This window comes from Salvelinus fontinalis, chromosome 26 (assembly GCF_029448725.1).
Source record: "Salvelinus fontinalis isolate EN_2023a chromosome 26, ASM2944872v1, whole genome shotgun sequence".
NCBI lineage: Eukaryota > Metazoa > Chordata > Actinopteri > Salmoniformes > Salmonidae > Salvelinus > Salvelinus fontinalis.
In genome coordinates this window covers 22,781,062-22,806,367 of record NC_074690.1, presented here as the reverse complement: position 1 = coordinate 22,806,367, position 25,306 = coordinate 22,781,062, and the positions used below count along the sequence as shown (strand labels likewise).

Genomic DNA, 25,306 nt, shown 5'->3' with positions numbered 1-25,306 from the left:
TTTTTTGTGACTATTTTCTACATTTGAGAAAAGTAGAAGACATCAAAACTATTAAATAACACATATGGAATCATGTAGTAACCAAAAAAAGTGTTAAACAAATCAAAATATATTTTTTAAATTCTTCAAAGTAGCCACCCTTTGCCTTGATGACAGCTTTGCACACTCTTGGCATTCTCTCAACCAGCTTCAAATTCCCACATATGCTGAGCACTTGTTGGCTGCTTTTCCTTCACTCTGCAGTCCAATTCATCCCAAACCATCTCAATTGTGTTGGAGTCGGGTGATTGTGGAGGCCAGGTCATCTGATGCAGCACCATCACTCTCCTTCATGGTTAAATAGCCCTTACACAGCCTGGATGTGTGTTTTGGGTCATTGTCCTGTTGAAAAACTAATGACAGTCCCACTAAGCGCAAACCAGATGGGATGGTGTATGGCTGCAGAATGCTGTGATAGCCATGCTGGTTAAATGTGCCTTGAATTCTAAATAAATCACTGACAGTTTCACCAGCAAAGCACCGACACATCATCACACCTCCTCCATGCTTCACGGTGGGAACCACACATGCGGAGATCATCCGCTCACCTACTCTGCGTCTTACAAAGACACGGCAGTTGGAATAAAAAAAATAAATTGGACTCATCAGACCAAAGGACAGATTTCCACTGATCTAATGTCCATTGCTCGTGTTTCTTGGCCCAAGAAAGTCTCTTCTTCTTATTGGTGTCCTTTAGTAGCAATTTGACCGTGAAGGCCTGATTCACACAGGCTCCTCTGAACAGTTGATGTTGAGATGTGTCTGTTACTTGAACTCTGTGAAGAATTTATTTGGGCTGCAATTTCTGAGGCTGGTAACTCTAATGAACTTAACCTCTGCAGCAGAGGTAACTCTGGTTCTTCCTTTCCTGTGGCGGTCCTCATGAGAGCCAGTTTCATCATAGTGCTTGATGGTTTTTGCGACTGCACTTGAAGAAACTTTCAAAGTTCTTGAAATGTATCAGATTGACCCACCTTCATGTCTTAAAGTAATAATGGACTGTCATTTCTCTTTGCTTATTTGAGCGGTTCTTGCCATAATATGGACTTTGTCTTTTATCAAATAGGGCTACTGTAATGCACGTCGTCTGGAGAAGGAGAAGAGGACCAAGGTGCAGCGTGGTAAGTATTCATAATACGTTATTTTAATAAATATGAACACTCTAACCAAAACGACAAACGAACAGTTCTGTAAGGTGACGACAAACACTAAACAGAAAATAACCACCCACAAACACAGGTGGGAACAGGCTACCTAGTATGCTTCTCAATCAGAGACAACGATAGACAGCTGCCTCTGATTGAGAACCACACACGGCCAAACACAAAGAAATAGACAACATAGAACACCAGACATAGAATGCCCACCCAAACTCACGCCCTGACCAACCAAAATAGAGACATAAAAAGGATCTCTACGGTCAGGGCGTGACAGCTACCTTCTGTATACCCCCCTTACCTTGTCACAGCACAACTGATTGGCTCAAACGCATTAAGAAGGAAAGAAATTCCACTAAATAACTTTTAACAAGGCACACCTGTAAATTGAAATGCATTCCAGGTGACTACCTCATGAAGCTGGTTGAGAGAATGTCCAGAGTGTGCAAAGCTGTTTTCAAAAGAAAGTGTGGCTACTTTGAAAATATATATAAAATATATTTTGATTTGTTCAACACTTTCTTGGTTACTACATGATTCCATGTGTTATTTCATAGTTTTGATGTCTTCAGTATTATTCTACAATGTAGACATGTTTTTAAATAAAGAAAAACCCTGGAATGAGTAGATGTATCCAAATTTTTGACTGGTACTGTATGTGAACTTATAGTATGTGAATCTGTCACATTCGTCTCTTCTAGTCTGTCTGGGCCTCAATGCCAAGAACAAGACAGATTTCTCTTGATCCTCCAGAGGATTAAATTGGTAATTTTAAGAATAATTTTGGTCTGTAAAATAGTCAATTTAATAAAGATTATATTATCTTGATAGTGGGTTTATGGAGGTGTGTACAGCTCATGGCGTCAGGTCTAATAGTAGGCATACTTACGAGTAATTTGACAATGAGTATTGATAGTCCTAAATATTTTACGGAATAGTAAACAGAATTCAGGATGTGGAGATACCAACTCATAAGCGTTTGGACTTTCCCCACTAGATGGCAACACAAGACCAGTTAAATATCCAGTAACTATCATTCTGTGACTGATTATGTTTCTATGCTTTTGAGCCTAGTCATTTTATGAAATGTCATGGAAAACGTTGTCTGTGGACACTCAAATTCTTTCCACTGAAAGTTCTTCCTCCATATTCATTCACCAGTGAAGGGAATTCCATAGGAGGAAAAACAGTTGCACTCCCCTCTACAGGGCAATTTTCATAAAATAACTAGATAAATACATGGTAATAGACTCATGCGTTGCTTTCCTTCCCACTTCTATGTATTTCTATCGATTAGAGCAGAGGGCATAGACTGAAATTCTGAAAACCTGGAAGTTAAAATATAATTGGTAAGAACAAGCAGTGGTGGAAAAAGTACAAAATTGTCATACTTGAGTAAAAGTAAAGATACTTGAACAGAAAATAATTCAAGTAAAAGTCACCCAGTAAAATACTACTTGAGTAAAAGTCTAAAAGTATTTGATAATAATAATAATTTCAAATTCTTTATATTAAGCAAACCAGATAGCACCATTTTCTTGTTTTTTAAATTTACGGCTAGCCAGAGGCACACTCCAACACCCAGACATAATTTACAAATTAAAAATGTGTTTTTAGTGAGTCCGCCAGATCACAGGCAGTAGGGATGACCAGAGATGTTCTCCTGATAAGAGTGTGAATTAGACAATTGTCCTGTCCTGCTAAGCATTCAAAATGTAACAAGTGCTTTTGGGTTTCAGGGAAGCAAGATGACGTATGGAGTAAAAAGTACATTATTTTCTTTAGAAATGTAGTGAAGTAAAAGTTGTAAAACATATAAATGGTAAAGTACAGATACTCCAAAAAACTACTTAAGTAGTACTTTAAAGTATTTTTAAAACATTTACAAATGTCAAGACAACGAGGGTAATATTAATTAGATATTTTAATAAAATATTCACCTTCTATAGGGCATTCAATTACAGCGGTTTAGTAAACTTTTAATAGTGCAAGTTGTTTAATTACAGTACTATTCCAATAGCTAATAATAGTAGGAAAAGTAAATCTTTGCCATATGAGGAAGCAAGATGACGGTCTATCAGGAACCACTGAATGACGCAAAGCTTACAAAAGTTCTTTAAAATTACTGGTATGTTCACATTTCCTCAATGCAATGATATTGGTCATAAAGATGTAGCAAGCAATGTGTTCCAACATGCCTCAAGTAGAATATCAAGAGAAACACAAAGAGGCACTTCATCAAAAATAATTTTGCTCGTCTTGCTCCTAAACTCCAAACAAATGGACACAAATGAAGCATAACTGAACATTATTAAATCAAGCCATCCAAATGTGATGAAATCTCCTCAACCATGGACAGAGTGCTTGTTTACTGAGTTTACTGAGGGCCCAAGGTCAGGAGGGGAGAGAGCCCAGCCAAAATCAACACAGTAGACTGAGAAAGATCCCAGCCAGGCTCAACACAATGTTGTGAGAGAACCTAACTAAGCTCAACACACTGCCCCTGTCGACGGCTTTGAGATCTTTGGACTGTTTCACATAAAGACAGGGAATGGACTTGAGCAGTGGATGCTGCTGAAGGGAGGGCAGTTCTTAACAATGGCTGGAATGGAGTCAATGGAATAGTATCAACCACATGCAAACCACGCGTTTGATGTGTTTGGTACCATTCCATTGACTCCATTATGTGCCGTCCTCCCCTCAGCAGCCTCCACTGGACTAGAGATTCTGTAATAACATACAGAGACGTATTTAGCACTTCTCTCATCTGAGCGAGAGAGATGTTGAAAACATTGTCATTTTTTTAAATCTCTCCAATTTTGCTACAATGTGAACATTTCTGAGGACACCTTTCTTTCATAATCTTCTGTGAGAAAAAGACAAAACAACAAAGAACTGAATCAATTTCCTCTGAGTTTGCTACTACAGACTGGACAAAAGATATTCAGGGATTTTTGCTATCTTGTATTATCAATCTGGGTTAACGGATCTTTCCAAGAACAGGCTGGCTCAGCTTATACTGATTTGAGTAAAGAACTAAGCACTTCATCTTCGTAATTAATTAAAACACCAATCATTGTATAAAAATATACTTCACTACTACAGTAGACATTCACAGAATTGTACAAATAGCTAAAATATGTCTTTAATCTTGCCTTTTGTTTTAACACATTATGGTAGCAGACAGTTGGTTGAGTAAAGGGGGATACCTAGTCAGTCTTACAACTGAACGCATTCAACTGAAATGTGTCTTCCGCATTTAACCCAACCCCTCAATCAGAGAGCTGCGGAGGGCTGCCTTAAATCAACACTTTTGCACCCGGGGAACAGTGCGTTAACTGCCTTGCTCAGGGGCAGAATGACATTTTTTACCTTGTCAGCTCTGGGATTCGATCCAGCAACCTTTCAGTTACTGGCCCAACGCTCCCACCCGCTAGGCTACCTGCCGTCCCAATAATATAAATGTTTGCAAAACCTATAAAACAGATGAGATGGAGAAAAGTAGTCTAGGCCCAATTCCAATGTGTTATTACTTAAACACAATGTGTTATTATACTATTTTGAGCACTAGCTCCTACCGAGCATCCCTCGTCATCATCCTATCTTTTCATCGACTACTGGTAAAAATTTTAAATAAATAAACAGGATACTCATGTAAACTCAAAACTAGCAGACAATCTTGGACCGAGAGCTCAAGTTGTGCACCCCAACCATATCGATTGGACTTCCCTTAAAAAAGAAGGTGAAGGAAGGAATAAGAAATTGGAATTGGACTTCAGAAGGATGCTACGAGTTGTGTGGTTGGTCAGTGAGATGCACTCTGGGATGTGTAGTCTATGGGAATTCAGGAGCTGTAGGCAGACTGGCTGTCAGGTTCTGGGTCAGAGGTGACCTCATCTCCTGCAGGGTAGATGGAGAGCTGGGTGAGGAGTTCCTCAGACTGCAGGATGTGGGAGGTCCACTCCTGACACACCTCTTCCATGGAGGGACCGCTGCCCCCGTACTCCTGGGGGAGGATGTCTTCAGAGAAGAAATCCCTCAGAGTCTCTTTGAAGGTGCTGCCATGCATGTGGATCTAGGAGTAAGACAGGAGGGCATTGACATGAATTAGTATCACTGCCGTCATGATCAACATTGTTGTCACTATCATCAGAGACATCATCATCATGGGTTATAAGGACCTGCTCTAAACAACATCGAAGGTCGCTAACATCAACTCCATCACTCCTGTTAAATGTATGAAAGAGATGTATCCAGGTGAAACAAGAGTCAGTGCAAGAACGTGAATGATGAAGCATGGCGACTGACCCGCTGTTTAATCTTATCAGGCAGAAATGGGCGGAGCATGGCGAAGACGGGTCTGAAGAATATGGGCTCGTTGATCAGATGGATTCCTCGCACCTTCAGAGGGAATGAGTCCTGAGGAGATCACATTTAAACAGAGGCTTAAAGGTACACTCAGCTAGATGATGTTGCAACGAGCAGCACCGCAGATATTGAGATGAGCGGGATGCAACACTTTGCTCTCACACAGTCACACAAAGTATCTGTGCATGTGCACGGGTGTGCTTCCCACTACAACAGAGGAGAAGTTCAGCCTCACACTACAACGCTCTTAGTTGTTGCGGATATTGACTAATTACTGTTGTTTACTTTGTGCATCTACATCATCTTGCTGATTCTACCTTTAGTACAGTATTATTACAGACTTACAGTATAGCTATTGTGTATAGCTATATTCTGTAAGAGTAACACATGAGATTTCTGCAACTCTGGATCCAGAACTAACCTTATCCTTAGACCTTTACAATTACTGATCATGTATTCTAACACTTATCATACAAAGATTATTTCTCAAACCAGCGGACGGGCCCATTAAAACAGTAGTTGAAAATGTTGAGTGTCCTAAAGGGCATGACCCAGTTCAACAGATAACCTACCGTGAGCACAGAGGAGATCCTCTTGGCCAGGGAGGGGTTGATCTGGAGGGCGTGAGCGAAGCACCATCCCTGCATGTCAAAAATGGCTTTTAGTCCATTCCTCTGGGTCTCCGTCTCCTGGACGATCAGCTCAGATGTGATCAGACTGACACGGAACACCTCGTACACTGTGAAGTCTTTGGGGTTCCACTGGCCTGAGGAGAAAAGCCAATGCATCTCAAATGACAACATATCAAATGACACCCTATAGATAGCCCTCAAATTCAAATCTTGACCTCGAAGCCAGTTCCACTGCTTAAAAAAAAACGTATTCCCCTCTAATCAGGGACTGATTTAGACCTGGGACACCAGGTGGGTGCATTTCATTATCAGGTAGAACAGAAAACCAGCAGTGCTCCAGACCTCATATGTTAAGAGTTCAATATCCCTACTATAGAGTATACTATATTGAAGAGTATTCCATCTCCTTACATAGCCTTTTACACAGCCATGAGCAGATTATTCCTTTTGATTTATGTTCAAAGCACATTTTAGGTGGTGTTATGCAATGGTACCGCTTGCCTTGCCTGACACCCAGACCACACCCTATGAGACCGTAGAGGTGAGAACTAACCGATTCTATAGATGAGCACTCTGCTGCCGCTGAGGTCCCGGTCCCTCAGCACTCCATGGTAGTTATTCTGGAGGAGTCCCAGGACAGAGGACGGCTGCAGGTTGGCACTGATCTCTGGGCACTCTCTCCTCCAACGCTGGTAATTAACAAGTAGCTATAGATAGAAAGAAAATACATATTTTGGGGATTGCAACAGAGGACCCTCAGCCAGCTGTCAGCCTGGCAAATCATGTCAGGCTGTGTGGGCACTTAAGTGCCAAGCTGGTAAATGTTTTCCAAACCTATGTGCACTGACTGACATTTGTAGGCTATGAACAGGATACAGGGCTACAGGCATGAACTATGCCACACATTTTGTTGAATGCAGTTAAGACACATACCAACATTAACTTACACTAAGTAACCCAAGTGTTTAACCCATTAATGATACAAAATAATTCACTCTCCTATAAACCTATGCCTGCATTGCCTATCCTACAGTGAATGTTAGGTTTGGAGAGGTCCAAAACGTTCAACTAATGCAAAGCAACATTTATTTTTTGACATGCTTTTTGACATTATCTATGCATGTGCTGCAATCTGGTCGTTTAAAACTTCCTCACATAGCGACAACCTGTGGCCCAAATAGTTTATTTTCCCCGTTACTCCAGTTGGCATGGACCCAACTTTCTTTCAGTGACAAACAGTCTGAGTCCAAGTTCTAAACAAGTGCGATTGGCATCGAAACCCAGCTAGCACATAACGTTCTGAGAACCATGTTTCTTTAAGCTTAGTCTTATGGTTATTTTGCATACAACCTTCCACACAATTTTCTGGAAATGGTGCAGGATAACCACATAACGTTCTGAGAACTATGTTTCTTAGATGGGAATTTCAGTACTTCAGCATAATGTTTCCTCTAGGTTTCTACATCAAGGTTTTATTTAAAGTAATTCTCAAATAGTTTTCTGAGAACATTAAGAAACAACATTCTTCTTTGGGAATTTCAGTACTTCAGCTTAACATTTTCTACAGATTATCATGGTTCTATTTAAAGTCATGTTTTTTAAACCCTAAAGGAAACTTTTCAGAAAAAACACATGCTACAAAAACATAAATGGTTGCATGATTAATGCCGTAGCAAATTAATTTCCATGTGTCCCATCTGTGCTGGGAGTTCAAAATAGTTCAACTAGGCTATCAGTTTTACTGAGTTATTGAAACATGTTATCAGAACATTAATTATCTTCAAATAATCTATAATTTCCATTCTCAGAAAGTTCATAAAACCTTCTAGGAAAATGTTCAGGGAACCATAGTAAAACATTCTCAGAACCTCCCTGCAATCTAAAAAAATAACTCTATCAATAGGCGAAATTTTAATTTCTGTTTTCAGAACATTTAAAACGTTTTCAGTTTTACCGGTCAGAGCACTTACGGCTTCGTTCCCAGAACCAATGGGATACCAAAAACGTACGTTCCCACAACTTCCAAGGAACCAACGTGCTAGCTGGGCAACATCTCAATATCTTTAACCCACCGAGATACCAACCTTCAGTGACAGCTCAACATTAAAGTCTCTCGCTCGCAGAAACTTTATTAGAAAACTTTCGGACCAATTCAAGCTTTGCTGCGGGTCGATGATGTCTTTCTGTGCCCTCTGTCTCAGTTCTAATAAATAAGGTTTGACAAAGTTGGAGTCGTCGGGCAAACTATTTAGGTCTCCCTCGTAATCCGTGTCCTCTCCGGACTTCATGTCGGTACTGTATCACATTTCACGCCCATCACACACAAAAGTAAATTACTCAATTGACATAAAGGAGAATGAAGAAATTTCCTTCGGCGCAATCTGAATAGGCTACTGAAATAGTCTCGCTCGTCAACACGCACGCGGCTCACTTACTCACCTCTGTACAACAAGGCAAATACTTTTAGCGCGTGTCGACGAAAACAAGGCTGTACAGCATTTTACTGGTCAGGGGTAAAACTATGTTTTCAAGTTCTTGTCGACCTAAAGTCCACTGCCATGATACGTGGCAGTAGGGCAAGACAGTGGAAAAATTAGTCCAGCGACTTGAGAAATGTTTCAGCTATTAGACTAAATAAATTGTTCCATTATGCTACAAATCAAACACTTAAATAAGGCAAGTTAGTGTCGTCTATACATTTTATTTAACTAGGCAAGTCAGTTATTAAGAACAAATTATTATTTACATTGACGACCTATACCGGCCAAACCCGGACGACGCTGGGCAAATTGTGCGCCGCCCTATGGGACTCCCAATCACGGCCGGTTGTGATACAGCCTGGAATCGAACCTGGGTATCAGTAGTGACGCCTCAAGCATAAAGATGCAGTGCCTTAGACCGCATGCATCACTCCCTAAACGGAATGAAATACTATAGATTGTACGCTACAAACGGGCTGTAAAATGTTATTTTTTCTAGACTAAGTGTATCCATTGTTATAAAGTGTTTCAACGTTCTTCCACGAAAGGGCGGTGTCGTATTGACCACATTTGATAGCGGACGTCTAGGCATGGGCATATTTTTTGTGCCAAATCAAATTTGTGGCTTGCCCTTGCCTAAACTTGGTAAACAGAGGAAAGTATTCAAATATTACAATATTTCATAGAATTTCTCTTACACCTATTAAAAAAGTTTCAGCCTGCCAAGCATGGGCAAGAAACGTTGTCTATTACTTTGAGTAAGCTATAAGAATACATTTCTTTGACACCTCCCTATGCAAAATAACCCAAATATATAGCAAAATGTTCTCACCATTAGGCCAGCTACATTCTAACATTATGGAATAGAATGCCATCTAAAGGTCATAGAAAAGCGCTACCTGCAGGACAAAGAAATAGTGGAAGAGAATGGATAAAGAGGAAATAAACAGCTACAAGTACAGATATGTGTTGACTTTTTTTTAAACTCAAAAACCATGTAACAGGGACAGGGAGTCGATCCAGGCACCTCAGTTAGCATCGAATGCCAAATGCATGAGGAGTACTCTTAAGGTAGTAGTTACAGTGACCAGGGGTACAGGGTATGATGACAGTACATAGGGCGAGCATGTTAAAAAAACGGAACATAAAAACACAACGCTGGCGAGACATATGGGACATGGGCAACAGTCCGTTTCATATAGTTCATACAGGGCCCTTCCTTCACTTGGGTTTTTTCAGTCTTTATAGCGTTCTAGGCAGAAGGGAAACACGGTAACTTTCTAAAGAGCTTTGTTTTGGTCCAGGCTTTTGGTACAGTAGGTTCCACTCTTCTTCCATAGGAGGATCTATTTGAGTGACAGCTCTAAGAGATCAAGTGATCCAATGAGAAGCGACAGGGAGACAGGTCCAGTGCAACTCCACCCTTAGCATTCATAGCTGGAACATACTCCAAGCAAGGTGTTTGGGTGTGTGTACAGGGTATAATTGTAAGCAGGGTGTGTGTAAGCACTTTAGAGAGAATGTGCATTAATATTTACAAGGCTTTGTATGTGTGTGTGTGGGCCCTCCAGCTCACTCTCTCAAGGGTGAGATGTTACTTTAGGAATGTAACAAAAGGATACAGATATTCTCTATTTCCCCCACTAGGTTCATTGGTTGACCTAGGTGGTACAGTCTCCAGACCTGTAGAGACCACAATATTTAAAAAAAAGTAACAACAGGTGACCATCACAATCTTTTCAAGGGGCGGGGGACCCAAGGTGCACAGTGTGTTGAATTGTTACTAGTTCTCATTGGGCCCCAGCTTCTGCGTTTCTGTTTATTCTGTGTCTACTATGGTTCTTTTTAGCAGCTAAAGTGCATTTCTGGCAAATCATTCAGATGAGGTGACTAGTTAAATAGGAACTATTTGATCTACAACACACTGAGGCCGTATGAAAACCAACAGTTTGCCCTGAGGCACTGGGGTCCCTCCTCCCTCTGCTGCAAACATCACTTTATACTTATGACTTATTACAGGGATAATGCATGGCTGTTATTGCTAACCAGCTCCATTCAAGTCTAAGAGCCTCCGAGGTCGGCTCCCTTTGAGCTGGTCATGACATGGTCGACAAGAAAGCTCAACCATCCCAGGGACATATCTGAAATGGCACCCTATTGCCTATATAGTACCCTAAGTTAAAAATAAGTGCCCTATATTGGGAATAGGATGTTATTTCGGATGGAGCCACAAATCGAACACCATGTTGTCTTTATGTGGTTATCTTCTTCATCACATTATTTAAGACAAGTTCCCCCAGACATTTAAGCTCCATCAGGCTTTCCACAATCACTATTGTGGTTGACCTCTACACTACGAAATGCAGCTTGAACTTAAAGAAGTATGGGCCAAAATCCTAACCTGAGATACACCTGGGTTAACTCAAACCTTTGAATATTGTGCATTAATGTCAATGGGAGACGAGTTATCCGGGCATATCAAGTTAGGATTCTGCCCTAAATGATTGCTTATATCTTTACAGGGTTAGTAAATCTACCAGGGCACACAATGGGGGTTAAAACCCTCAGGTGGCTTTTGGGAGAGGCAGGAATTCTAGGAAATTGTGTTTACTCAGTAAGAGTAGCTTAATGAAGCTCTAGTTCTAATGAAGCTTTTGCCTTCATTAGAACTGAGAATATGCATTGAATGCATTCTAATATTAAAGACTCCTTAGGTGAGTCACAGACACTTCTCTTCAGGACTAAATGTGAGAACGCACACACATCGTGTTTGTTGGCTGGAATTACTAACAGAACGATACATTCAACAAATGACCCAAAGTGAGAAGTGTTCAAGCTAGGAACGAATAAAAACTATTGAATGGATGGAATGACTTATATTCCTCTGTAGCAGAAATCTAATGATGTTTTATAATTTAATTTCACTGAAAATATTAATTTGTTATCTAGTAAAAAAAAAAAAAAGACGCTACACACCCAGGAAGTGGACATCAGGATGGGTGGATCAGAATGGAGATGATTGGTTGGTGAAGAGGCCAATCCCTGCACACCCCCAGACATACACCTGACTCCTAACTGGCATTGGGTGTGCTGCCCTGAGATCTAATGGAATGGAACGGATCACGAACACCACAGGGCCCTAAAGATGGATAAACTGAAGTTGACAACAGAGATCTGCGTTATGCTGCTTAGTGGACACAAGACTGCGAAGCAACGCAGATAGAACTAGGATGTCTAGAACAGAAGGTATATATTAAAAAGTGAGTAGGGCTCTGATTTTCTCCTGACCATGTGACCTGACAACTCATGTCACACGAGCAAGAAAAAGTGAGAGCTGATAATAGTGAAATATCTTCTATAGATTCTATTTATATCTGCTGTGCTATGTGACTTACGGAGGCGTGCCGTGGAAGCACAGTCCAGCTCTCAATGGAATGTTGCAGATATTTGGCTAGCTCTGAGAAGAGCAAGCGATATAACGATAGTAGAAAATCCTGCCATTCTCACACAGCTTACTGAGATACTGCATTAGCTCACACTGGTATCTAAAAAGACAAAAGACTAGATTTGGCATGAAAGTAAACATAATGTTATAGTTAACCCAGATTGGAAGGTTCTGAAGACAGCGAAGGGTGTGGCTTGTTTTAAGAGAATTGTCTACATCGCAGCCTCCTGAGGGTTTTTGAACATACAAAGTCCTTTTATAGGAAGAGATGGCCTAAAAACATTGGTCTCTGATCAGACTTATATTCAGGCCGACCCACTTAACCATTAGAATGAATCCCAATCCCCAACAGGTCCTGGAACAGTTCTTATGGGCAACGTCAGGCATACACTTTAGAAGCCATTTCAAATCAGAAACACCCATTTTGCTTTTAATTTAAAAAAATCACTCCCAAAATGTTTTAGGCATCTCTCCCCTCGCATAAATAACAATTAAATGTACATTCAACAAAATAAAATAAGAACCAAGGTATTCGTGGAAGAACTTATAGCACATGGAAAGAACAGCCACATTAATATATAGTCATCTTCATCATCATGTTCATAAAAACATGGAATGAGGAAGTCAAAGAACCAGACTGATCAGACACTCCTCTGCAATCACTGTTCAGAGTCCAACGCTCTCTGTGTTTTTTTTAAATTCGATCATTTCTGATTAGCCATCTTGAAATCAAAAGTTAGTCCACCCGTTTGTTCTTCCTGATATCTACATCAACATGTACAGTCTTGTTGTTTCGTCTCTTTCCCATGAATCTGAAAAATAATGGGTGACGTCAACTCAGTACTAAATGGTCCATGAATGTAACAAAAACAAAGTGGCTTAAAAGTAGCTGTTCCAAGGTGTGTGTGTAATATTTTGTTCCTCTACCTACTCCTATATTCATGTCTTTGTACTCCCTCTCTCTCTGTGTGTGTGTGTGTGTGTGTGTGTGTGTGTGTGTGTGTGTGTGTGTGTGTGTGTGTGTGTGTGTTTATGTCAATACATGTAAGGTGCAGATAGGCAGCTCTGTGATGGACTGATTGGAGAAGCTGACAAGGGGGCAGGTCAATCAAACGATCGATCGACTGATTGATGGGGGAGGAAGGGGGTCAGGGGGCGTGCTCCTAGGAGGGGCGTGGTCCTTTAAAGAGGTTCTGAACCCATGCTATGGATGCAATGGGTCTGGCCTGATGTCAGGTGTCCTCGTCAGTGTCCTCGATGAGAACTTTGGTGTCCCGGGTCTTGGTCCTGAGAGGGAGAGAGAGAGAAAGTTTAGTAGAGGGCAACACAGCCATAAGTTTTATATAAGGTGTGTATGTTATTACCGTACTGGGAAGCAAGGCGAGGCCGTCTTAGGGACATGCTGTAGCTTTGTGTGGGTGTGTATGCATGCCAATGTGTGTGTGTAGCTCTTCTATAACCGTACTGGGAAGCGAGGCGAGGCCGTCTCAGAGACATGCTGTAGGAGCGTTTCCAGTTCTTCTTGCCTAGGCGGTTCCGGACTCCATCCTCCTGGTCCATCATCTGCTCCAGCAGCGTCTGGTCGTCAGCGTTCAGTGGAGCCACTGAGATGTCCCTCACAGCTCGGAACTCACCACAGTTATTCAGGTGCTCGTTCTCCAGACGGAAGAAGTTCCAGACAAAACGTCTGCAGTGGAGAGGGGGAGGAAGAGAATAGCAAGTGAAATATTGTTGAGGTGTTTCAATGTTCGTATGGGAAGAGAGAATTATGTATGAAATGTCCTTGAGGTATTTAGTGGCTAAATGTTTGCCTTTTAAAATCTTCAGGAGAAAGAGCTCTACCTAGAGGTCACCACAATAGTAGTCAGCCCTGAAATGTCCATTTACAGGAAATAAGATATTGTCAAAGAAAAAGGGTGTTTGAGAGACAGAGGGTAGGGAGAAATAAAGTGAAAAGAAGAGAGAATGCAAAGAAAATATAGAACACGAGACAGAGAGAACGACAGAGAGAGAACGACAGAGAGAGGAATGCTATTTGGCCCTAAACAGAGAGTACACAGTAGCAGAACACCTGACCACTGTGACTGACTCAAGATTAAGGAAAGCTTTGACAATGTACAGACTCAGTGAGCATGGCCTTGCTATTGAGAGGCCGCCGTAGGCAGACCTGGCGCTCAAGAGAAGACGGGCTTATGTGCGCACTGCCCACAAAATGAGGTGGAAACAGATGCACTTCCTAACCAAATGTTTGACCATATTAGAGACAGATATTTCCCTAAGATTACACAGACCCACAAAGAACTCCAAAACAAATCCAATTTTGATAAACTCCCATATCTACTGGGTGAAATACCACACGAAAAGGGCAACGAGTGAAGAACAAACGTCATTGTAAATACAACCCATATTTATGTTTATTTACGTTCCTTTTTTTACTTTAAATATTTGCACATCATTATAACACTGTACATAGCCATAATGACATTTTAAAATGTCTGTTCATTTTTTATTGTTTATTTCACTTGCTTTGGCAATGTCAACATATATTTCCCATGCAAATAAAGCCCTTTGAATTTAATTGAGTGAGAGAGGGGGAGGTAGAGCGATGTAGAGCGAGGTAGAGCGATGTAGAGCGAGGTAGAGAGATGTAGAGCGAGGTAGAGAGATGTAGAGCGAGGTAGAGCGAGGTAGAGAGATGTAGAGAGATGTAGAGCGAGGTAGAGAGATGTAGTCTGTTCTCACCTGAAGACCTCTAGAGGGGCTAGGATGGTGGCCAGGATGTCTGCAGCAGAGGGTATCCCACTGACTGTGCTCAGGGAGAGGGGTATCGTCCAGGCAAAACGTAGCAACACATCCTCCAGTATGGCACAGTAGTAGTAGGCCTGAACACACATCAAATAATCACATACAAACCTTCTGAAATAATGGGCCTGAAAATATTTTTAGGATGATTTACTACATTATCAGACACTTCTCTGTTCCTCTTTGAGGCATAGGCTTTCCCCAACAATATACACACACACACAAAGGTTTGGGGTCACGTAGAAATGTCCTTGTTTTTGAAATACATTTTTTGTCCATTAAAATAACATAAAATTGATCAGAAATAGTGTAGACATTGTTAATGTTGTAAATGACTATTGTAGCTGGAAACGGCAGATTTTTTAGGGAATATCTACAGAGCCCATTATCAGCAACCATCACTCCTGTGTTCCAATGGCACGTCGTGTTAGCTAATCCAAGTTTATCGTTTTAAAACGCTAATTGATCAGCTTCATCAAATAGTACCCGCAAAACACCAGTCTCAACGTCAACAGCGAAGAGGCAACTCCGGGATGCTGGCCTTCTAGGCAGAGTTGCAAAGAAAAAGCCATATCTCAGACTGGCCAATAAAAAGAAAAGATTAAGCTGGGCAAAATAACACAGACACTGGACAGAGGAACTCTGCCTAGAAGGCCAGCATCCCGGAGTTGCCTCTTCGCTGTTGACTTTGAGACGGGTGTTTTGCGGGTACTATTTGATGAAGCTGCCAGTTGAAGACTTTTGAGAAACAGACGCCTCACACTAGACACTCTAATGTACTTGTCTTCCTGCTCAGTTGTGCACCGGGGCCTCCCACTCCTGTTTTTATTTCTGGTTAGAGCCATTTTGCGCTGTTCTGTGAAGGGAGTAGTACACAGCGTTGTACGGGATCTTCAGTTTCTTGGCAATTTCTCGCATGGAATAGCCTTCATTTCTCAGAACAAGAATAGACTGATGAGTTTCAGAAGAAAGTTTTGTTTCTAGCCATTTTGGGCCTGTAATCAAACCCATAAATGCTGATGCTTCTGATACTCAACTAGTCTACAGAAGGCCAGTTTCATTGCTTCTTTAAATCAGCACAACAGTTTTCGGCTGTGCTAACATAATTGCAAAAGGGATTTCTAATGATCAATTAGCCTTTTAAAATGATAAACTTGGATTAGCTAACACAATGTGCCATTGGAACACAGGAGTGATGGTTGCTGATAATAGGCCTCTGTACGCCTATGTAGATATTCCATTAAAATAAAAATCTGCCGTTTCCAGCTACAAGTCATTTACAACATTAACAATGTCTATCTACACTGTATTTCTTATCAATTTGATGTTATTAAAATGGGGGGAAAAATTGCTTTTCTTTCAAAAACAAGGACATTTCTAAGTGACCCCAAACTTTTGAACGGTAGTGTATATATATTGAACAAAAATATAAACGCAACATGTAAAGTGTTGGTCCCATGTTTCATGAGCTGAAACAAAAGATCCCAGACAGACATTTTCCAATCGCACAAAAAGCATATTTCTATCAATTTATTTGAAAAAGAATTTGGCAGAATGTCCAACCGGCCTCACAACCACAGACCACGTGTGTGGCGTCTTGTGGGCCATACAGCGGTGTGCTGATGTCAACATTGTGAACAGCGTAGCCCATGGTGCGGTGGGGTTATGATATGGGCAGGAAAAAGCTACGGACAACGAACACAATTGCATTTTATTGGTGGCAATTTGAATGCACAGAGATATTGTGATGAGATCCTGAGGCCCATTGTCGTGCCATTCATCTGCTGCCATCACATCATGTTTCAGCATGATAACGCACGGCCCCATGTCCCAAGGATCTGTACACAATTCCTGGAAGCTGAAAATGTTCCAGTTATTCCATGACCTGCATACTCACCAGACATGTCATTGAGCATGTTTGGGATGCTCTGGATTGACGTGTACGACAGCTCACGACAATTGTGTACGTGTACGACAGTTCACGACAATATCCAGCAACTTCGCACAGCCATTGAAGAGGAGTGGGACAATATTCCACAGGCCACTGATCAACTCTATGCAAAGGAGATGTGTTGTGCTGCATGAGTCAAATGGTGGTCAAACCAGATACTGACTGGTTTTCTGATCCACACCCCTACTTTGTTTTTTTATGTATCTGTGACCAACAGATGCATATCTCTATTCCCAGTGATGTGAAATCCATAGATTAGGGCCTAATTCAATTATTTCCTGATATATTAACTGTAACCCAGTAAAATCTTTGAAATTGTTGCATGTTGCATTTATATTTTTGTTCATAGATGATTAAATCAATATTTAACATTTTGGTTGGTATAGCTTTTTCCCCCCAAAGGTGCATACTAACTTTCTGGGGGTAGACGATCTCCTCTCGGAGTAAGGTGTTATCGCCTGCGTTTCGGTCAAACAGGCCCCAGTCCATCTTCAGGTCCCACACCAGGGTGTAACAGGAACTGACTATGGAACAGCCAATCAGCAGGTAGAAGAAGATCTTAGCTTCGTTGTGACTCGCAGCTAAGAGAGAGGCATACCAATTTGACACCAAAATATTGAAAACACAAACATATTGACAAGGTCAAATTAATAAGTGTGTAAACATTGTTTCACCCTCATTAAACACCAATGGTATTCACTAAGTTGAAGGCTTATATTTAGGATAATGTTTTTCAGCTTTGTCAAACATTTTCAAAAAGTCTATAATCTTATTCAATTATTTGATATATTTGACATGTGATAAGGTCACACAGAGGGCCAAAGATTATTAAATACACCAGTGATAATCTGAGGTACCCAAAAGAGCCACTAGATATCTTGTGCTAGATTATATAAAATCCTTGAAAGAAACCAAAATTCCAGTACTTTACTGGTAAACTTCTAAAGTTTCCAGTAATATACCATCCCTTTGTAACTGTACTAATGTCTGAGGAGTACACTAGTACAATACAGTATCACGACACTCACAATTCTCTTTGTGAGTGCTGTACAGGGCAGCGAAGGTGACCACGAAGAAAGTGGTAGAGTATTTCCCGGCGTTGACCAGGTGAGGGAAAGCCCGTTTGGAGTCACGGTAACGGCGCAGACACTGCACGAAGCGGAACCACGCCGGTAGACACTGGATCACGGCCCGCACACCGTACGAGTAGGAGTGACACACGCCTCCACCTATCATAATACACATTGATTAGAAATGAACAGATCAAATCATGTGCACGGTATATGAGTAGGAGTGACACATGCTTCCATCTATCACAATGATTATCAGTCAACCAATAAAATCCGCCGAATATGTTCCATTGAAATTCCCCTTTGGATGAATTAGACATTTTCTTTATAGGAATGCAATTTAATATACACAAATGACTTGAGTTTAAAATGGAGTTGACTCCAACACTTCTCACCCATGCAATCAATAACATAAACGTGATAAAACATGTGTTGGAACAGGGTTAGGTGGTGGTGGTGTGTATGTTTGTTTGGACTGGATAATGTTTGTTGTGTTTGCATTATGTGTGTGTGGACTAGGCTATGTTTGTTTGGACGAAAGTCTTGAGGGTATGTTTAGTGTGGGCTAGATCAGGCTGTAGGCTTGTTTTGGCTGAGCTTTGTGTGTTTGGATAAGGCTGTGTTGAGTTGTGTTGTGTTTAGTTGTGTGTGAGAAAGAGATATATACAGACAGAGAAAGGAGAGAGGGACAAAGGAGGAGAGAAAAATAAAAGTAACCATCAGAAATAAGAAAAGCCCCGATTGAAGGTCTGAAACTCTAACAAGCTTATTTTCAATGGAGCTTGGAGTGTGTATTTGTGTCTCCGTGCTTGTATGTTGGCATGTGTATGTGTGTGTATCCATTGCTTACTGTCCTGCAACAGCCCGTCCTGTTGCTTCCAGTCGAGCTCGAAGCTGTAGAAACAGATGAGGTACTCTAGGTCCATCAGAACCACCCCTAGAGAGTTGAGCTGGTCAGCCAGCCAGAAGTCTGCAAACTCTACCCTGTGGAACGGGGCTGTCACCACACGGAACTGGAGGAGAGGGAGGGAGGAATATGGGAAAAGTAGAGGGGGGGCAGAGAGGGAAATAGAGAGAAGGAAACAGAGAGAGAGAAAGAGAGGGAAACAGAGAGAGAGACAGAGGAAAATAGATAACTATATATTACTGATCAGGATACAGAATACACCACTTGGCAACATCAAATGTCAATATTTTTCCCCCATCATGATGCCAAGTACATTCAGACATGTTCAGCAGCTTTCTGAGCGTCTCACCAGCAGTTTGAGGAGCCAGAAGCGTGACTTGTAGTAGAGGGTCTTGAAGGGGTTGATGAGGAAGAGTAAGAAGAAGCCGTAGAGGACCAGCGGGTTGGCCTGCATGGGCACCAGAATGGATTTGGAAAACAGACAGGAAAGGATGCTCACACACCACAGCACCCCCAGGAAACCAGCAATCTATGTGGAGGAGAGAAGAGAGGTTAATTGGTGTTGGAATTTGATTGCATTTTCAATCTATTACTGTGTCATTCCATTCTACTGCTTATTGCTTTGGCAACAGTTGATTGCTAATTTCATATCAATAAAGCTAGTTTAAATTTGAGACAAAGAAAGAGAGCGAGAGATAGGTGGAGAAAGAGAGAGAGAGAGATAGGGGTAGAGAGATGGGGGAGAGAGAGCGAGAGATAAGGGGAGAGAGAAAGATAATTCAAAAAAATTACTTGATACTAATGTGAAAATAAAAGATTCAGTAACACGACAATAAATGTGAACACAAACAAACACATAGTTACAACTAATATCCATGGCTGTATGAATAAAACACAATCAGTATCCAACCACTGTATAGAGGCCCAAACTCCTACCTCAAAGAGGTGCTGGTGGGAGAGGTTGTTGCGTGGGTTGAGCTCGAAGATAAGCACGTGGTTAACCCCTGCCTGGCGCCAGCCGTACGTGTTGATGCCCAACAGGAAGAGGAACTCGATCAGCAGGAAGCCGCCGCGGTAGATCCTCACCAGTGGCCACACGTTGGCATTCTCTATCACAACCGCAGCTAGCGGGCAGGACGGTTAATAACACATTCATAACATATTAATTACACAAAGGCAACTTTGTCGATAACTGAGCTATCAAACCCTGAACTAGAGGACTAGGGCCTGTTTGAAATAATGAGAATTGGGATATGTGAAAAATGGACGTAGAAAATCTCACTATCAAGCCAATCTTTTCACATGGTAAAGCGTTTCACACCAACATGGTTTAAAACCTGTGTTACAGCTTCAGTAAGACAGAGGGTAGGAGGAGAATAGGGGAAAAGGCAGGGAAGACAGCTATACCTGTGATGACGACGGTGACCATGAGGACTAGGAAGACTCCACAGTACAACCCAACCCTAAAGGTGGTCCACGCCGGAGCAGGCTGTGCAGCACCCAGTGGTGGCACTCGTAGCCTCTTCATGGCTCGCTGTCTGTCTCCTCCCTCCAACTCTTGTGTTACCAGGGCCTGCGAGGAGAGAGATTGTGTCACAGCTAAAAGACAAAAACTGAGATGATTATAGTACATTGCTACGAGCCAATACTTCTCATTGATAAGAAGGGGAAACAAAATGGCTGTCCAGTACCTCAGTCTCAGAGATGAGCTGGGTGATCTTCTTGCAGGTGTAGAAGGGGGCAACCTCCACATGGGCCACGCGCCAGTCGGCCCCCCGCGACGTCTCCAGGATCTTATCATGCTTCTTCAGGATTTTACGGAAACCTGTGAAGTTCAGATTCTGGGGAGACGAGAGGAGAAACAGTTGAATGGTTATAAGTAGGGGTCTCTCAGATTCCTTTTTCGGATCCCTCAGATATATTTTTTGGACCATCAGTAGGGGTCTCCCAGATTATTTGCTTGAACAGATATGACAAAACCTGTTGCAATTTATCAGGTGACACAAAACAACAAGGTTAGGCTTAGCGGTAGGATGTCTAGGGTTGGTGTTTAGGAGCTGGTAACTAACGCTGGTAGTTCTGCAGCAGGATGAGGTAGTAACCAGGAATAGTGTATAGGGGGTGATATCTAAAGGTAGTATCCAGGGTTGGAAATTAACACCCGCCAAAGGCAGGTAGATCGTCATTGGCGGGTAAGAATGTCTATTTCACCAGCCAAATTGGAGGGTGGTCACACAACATTTAGGATTATATTTTTTTTTATCCGAAGCCCATATGTGGAAGTTGGCCAAATTGACAAGGCTACTAAAACGTGACTTTGTCTTCGTGTTTTCTTTGGCAAGTTACATTGTTTTGTTCACATGCTAGGTTGTTTTTCAACATTAGAGTTTGCTGCAACTTTCTGCTGCTAGGAAGACATCACAGTCTTATTATTTCTTTTATCACAGACAAGCAAGTGTGAAAGTTACCATGGTTACGGCCCTTAAAGGAGGCAGCTGAACATTTGTCTCACCTAATGATTGCGCTCGATTAATAATGAATCACTCCCAAAAAACATTTATCCATGTACTTTTTGTCATTAATCTCGTAGATTTACTTGTGTGCTTCGACACTGAACAAAAATATAAACTCAACATGTAAAGTGTTGGTCCCATGTTTCATGAGATGAAATAAAATATCCCAGATATTTTCCATATGCACAAAAAGCTTATTTCTCTCAAATTTTGTGCACAAATTAGTTGCCAAGATAATCCATCGACCTGACACAAGTGTGGCACATCAAGAAGCTGGTTAAACAGCATGGTCATTACTAGGGTTGCACATTTTGGGGAATATTCATAGGTGGAAACTTTCCGTGGGAATTAACGGGAATATGGGAAATAACGGAAATATATGGGAATTAACGGAAAAATGCAAATTAATATGATGTTTTTTTGCATTGGATATATTTACCATATCATATTGAGACAAACATAAACCTTTTACCTTATCATAAGTAGACATATTGCAAATAATTAAATCCTTCCAATAGAAATTTAAAAAACTATTTAGTTACGAATTGAACTTTAATTAAATGAGTTGACTCTTCACATGGGATGATTTCACTGAACAACAAAAGAAAGGGAATATTGAATGATGCCCAATGATCCATCGCATCTCCCAAAAACGTTTTCAACATACATCTGTAAAATGATAGTCTAGAAACTAAAGCTTTGGTTGTCTTCCTCTCAGGCTTCCATGTCTTCTCCCTGGACCTCCTCAATGTCCACCTTTAATTTTTTATTTATTACACCTTTATTTAACCAGGTAGGCCAGTTGAGAACAAGTTGTCATTTACAACTGCAACCTGGCCAAGATAAAGCAAAGCAGTGCGCCACAAACACAGAGTTACACATGGAATAAACAAACGAACAGTCAATAACACAATAGAAAAAATATGTATACAGTGTGTGCAAATAAAATAAGGAGGTAAGGCAATAAATAGGCCAAAAGTTGAAGTAATTACAATTTAGCAATTTATACTGGACTGATATGTGCAGATGAGGATGTTCAAGTAGAAATACTGGTGTGCAAATGAGCAGAAAAACAAAAACATGGAGGTGGGTAGTTGGTTGGATGGGCTATTTACAGATGGGCTGTGTACAGCTGCAGCAATCGGTAAGCTGCTCTGACAGCTGAGGCTTCAAGTTAGTGAGGGAGGTATCTTCAGTGATTTTTGCAATTCGTTACAGTCATTGGCAGCAGAGAACTGGAAGGAAAGGTGGCCAAAGGGGGTGTTGACTTTGGGGATGACCAGTGAAATAAACCTGCTGGAGCGCGTGCTACGGGTGTTGCTATGGTGACTAGTGAGCTGACATAAGGCGGAGCTTTACCTAGCAATGACTTACAGATGACCTGGAGCCAGTGGGTTTGGCGACAAATATGTAGCGAGGACCAGCCAACGAGAGCATACAGGTCGCAGTGGTGCGTAGTATATGGGGCTTTGGTGACAAAACGTATGGCACTGTGATAAGACTGGTCAGCCTGTTGCGTGATTTGGTGTGTGTGTGTGTGTGTGTGTGTTCCCAAACAAGGACCAGTTGCGCTCTGGAGGCGGCTGATGTTGGTGGGATTTGGAGGATGATGTAGGCAATAGGGGAAAGAGCCTCAGATCCAGGTGGCTGAGTCCACCAGGTGGCTGATGAGATACAGTGGGGCAAAAAAGTATTTAGTCAGCCACCAATTGTGCAAGTAATTTTCATCATAGGTACACTTCAACTATGACACACAAAATGAGAAAAACAAATCCAGGAAATCACATTGTAGGATTTTTAATGAATTTATTTGCAAATTATGGTGGAAAATAAGTATTTGGTCACCTACAAACAAGCAAGATTTCTGGCTCTCACAGACCTGTAACTTCTTCTTTAAGAGGCTCCTCTGTCCTCCACTCGTTACCTGTATTAATGGCACCTGTTTGAACTTGTTATCAGTATAAAAGACACCTGTCCACAACCTCAAACAGTCACACTCCAAACTCCACTATGGCCAAGACCAAAGAGCTGTCAAAGGGCACCAGAAACAAAATTGTAGACCTGCACCAGGCTGGGAAGACTGAATCTGCAATAGGTAAGCAGCTTGGTTTGAAGAGATCAACTGTGGGAGCAATTATTAGGAAATGGAAGACATACAAGACCACTGATAATCTCCCTCGATCTGGGGCTCCACGCAAGATCTCACCCCGTGGGGTCAAAATGATCACAAGAACGGTGAGCAAAAATCCCAGAACCACACGGGGGGAACTAGTGAATGACCTGCAGAGAGCTGGGACCAAAGTAACAAAGCCTACCCTCAGTAACACACTACGCCGCCAGGGACTCAAATCCTGCAGTGCCAGACGTGTCCCCCTGCTTAAGCCAGTACATGTCCAGGCCCGTCTGAAGTTTGCTAGAGAGCATTTGGATGATCCAGAAGAAGATTGGGAGAATGTCATATGGTCAGATGAAACCAAAATAGAACTTTTTGGTAAACTCAACTCGTCGTGTTTGGAGGACAAAGAATGCTGAGTTGCATCCAAAGAACACCATACCTACTGTGAAGCATGGGGGTGGAAACATCATGCTTTGGGGCTGTTTTTCTGCAAAGGGACCAGGACGACTGATCCGTGTAAAGGAAAGAATGCATGGGGCCATGTATCGTGAGATTTTGAGTGAAAACCTCCTTCCATCAGCAAGGGCATTGAAGATGAAATGTGGCTGGGTCTTTCAGCATGACAATGATCCCAAACACACCGCCCGGGCAACGAAGGAGTGGCTTCGTGAGAAGCATTTCAAGGTCCTGGAGTGACCTAGCCAGTCTCCAGATCTCAAACCCATAGAAAATCTTTGGAGGGAGTTGAAAGTCCGTGTTGCCCAGCAACAGCCCCAAAACATCACTGCTCTAGAGGAGATCTGCATGGAGGAATGGGCCAAAATACCAGCAACAGTGTGTGAAAACCTTGTGAAGACTTACAGAAAACGTTTGACCTCTGTCATTACCAACAAAGGGTATATAACAAAGTATTGAGATAAACTTTTGTTATTTATCTCAATACTTTGTTATATACCCTTTGTTGGCAATGGTCAAACATTTTCTGTAAGTCTTCACAAGGTTTTCGCTGCCTACCATCACTCAGTCAGACTGCTCTATCAAATCATAGACTTAATTATAACATAGGTCATTAATATGGTCGAATCCAGAAACTATAATCTCGAAAACAAAACGTTTATTCTTTCAGTGAAATACGGAACAGTTCCGTATTTTATCTAACGGTGGCATCCATAAGTCTAAATATTCCTGTTACATTGCACAACCTTCAAAGTTATGTCATAATTAAGTAAAATTCTGGCAAATTAGTTCGCAACGTGCCAAACTGTTGCATATACCCTGACTCTGCGTGCAATAAACGCGAGAGAAGTGACACAATTTCACCTGGTTAATATTGCCTGCTAACCTGGATTTCTTTTAGCTAAATATGCAGGTTTAAAAATCAATACTTCTGTGTATTAATTTTAAGAAAGACATTGATGTTTATCGTTAGGTACAGTTGTGCAACGATTGTGCTTTTTTCGCAAATGCGCTTTTGTTAAATCATCCCCCGTTTGGCGAAGTTGGCTGTCTTTGTTAGGAAGAAATAGTCTTCACACAGTTTGCAACGAGCCAGGCGGCCCAAACTGCTGCATATACCCTGACTCTGTTGCAAGAGAAGTGACACAATTCCCTAGTTAAGAAAGCATGTTAGCAGGCAATATTAACTAAATATGCAGGTTTAAAAATATATACTTGTGTATTGATTTTAAGAAAGGCATTGATGTTTATGGTTAGGTACACATTGGAGCAACGACAGTCCTGTTTCGCGAATGCGCACCGCATCGATTATATGCAAAGCAGGAAACGCTAGATAAACTAGTAATATCATCAACCATGTGTAGTTAACT

General features: G+C 41.5%; 2 protein-coding genes across 2 annotated transcripts in view; both read right to left on the bottom strand.

Moving 5' to 3' along the window:
• Positions 1 to 3,102: 3,102 nt before the first annotated feature.
• LOC129823947 (alpha-tocopherol transfer protein-like) lies at positions 3,103 to 8,629 on the bottom strand. The gene is made up of 5 exons (XM_055883081.1): positions 8,281 to 8,629; positions 6,750 to 6,903; positions 6,137 to 6,330; positions 5,505 to 5,615; positions 3,103 to 5,271 (listed from the first exon to the last, which is right to left on the bottom strand). Exons 1-5 carry the CDS (start codon positions 8,482 to 8,484, stop codon positions 5,041 to 5,043), a joined length of 894 nt encoding a protein of 297 aa, XP_055739056.1. The 5' UTR covers positions 8,485 to 8,629; the 3' UTR covers positions 3,103 to 5,040.
• Positions 8,630 to 9,641: 1,012 nt separating this feature from the next.
• LOC129823946 (xenotropic and polytropic retrovirus receptor 1 homolog) overlaps positions 9,642 to 25,306 on the bottom strand; it is a 46,527-nt gene continuing 30,862 nt past the window's right edge. Inside the window, exons 5-14 of the mRNA XM_055883079.1 lie at positions 20,543 to 20,692; positions 20,259 to 20,424; positions 19,788 to 19,975; positions 19,201 to 19,380; positions 18,795 to 18,957; positions 17,903 to 18,103; positions 17,289 to 17,455; positions 14,864 to 15,003; positions 13,587 to 13,808; positions 9,642 to 13,408 (exon numbers count right to left, since the gene is read on the bottom strand). Coding sequence (XP_055739054.1) covers positions 13,354 to 13,408; positions 13,587 to 13,808; positions 14,864 to 15,003; positions 17,289 to 17,455; positions 17,903 to 18,103; positions 18,795 to 18,957; positions 19,201 to 19,380; positions 19,788 to 19,975; positions 20,259 to 20,424; positions 20,543 to 20,692 — 1,632 coding nt within the window. The 3' untranslated portion in view covers positions 9,642 to 13,353. The remainder of the gene's footprint in view (positions 13,409 to 13,586; positions 13,809 to 14,863; positions 15,004 to 17,288; positions 17,456 to 17,902; positions 18,104 to 18,794; positions 18,958 to 19,200; positions 19,381 to 19,787; positions 19,976 to 20,258; positions 20,425 to 20,542; positions 20,693 to 25,306) is intronic.

Coding starts and splice junctions, on each gene's coding strand:
- LOC129823947 (XM_055883081.1), bottom strand. CDS start 8,484: ATGAAGTCCGGAGAGGACACGGATTACGAGGGAGACCTAAATAGTTTG. Junction 6,331..6,749: donor AGTGCTCATCTATAGAATCG/GTTAGTTCTCAC, acceptor TTTTCTCCTCAG/GCCAGTGGAACCCCAAAGAC. Junction 5,616..6,136: donor GGATCTCCTCTGTGCTCACG/GTAGGTTATCTG, acceptor TGATCTCCTCAG/GACTCATTCCCTCTGAAGGT.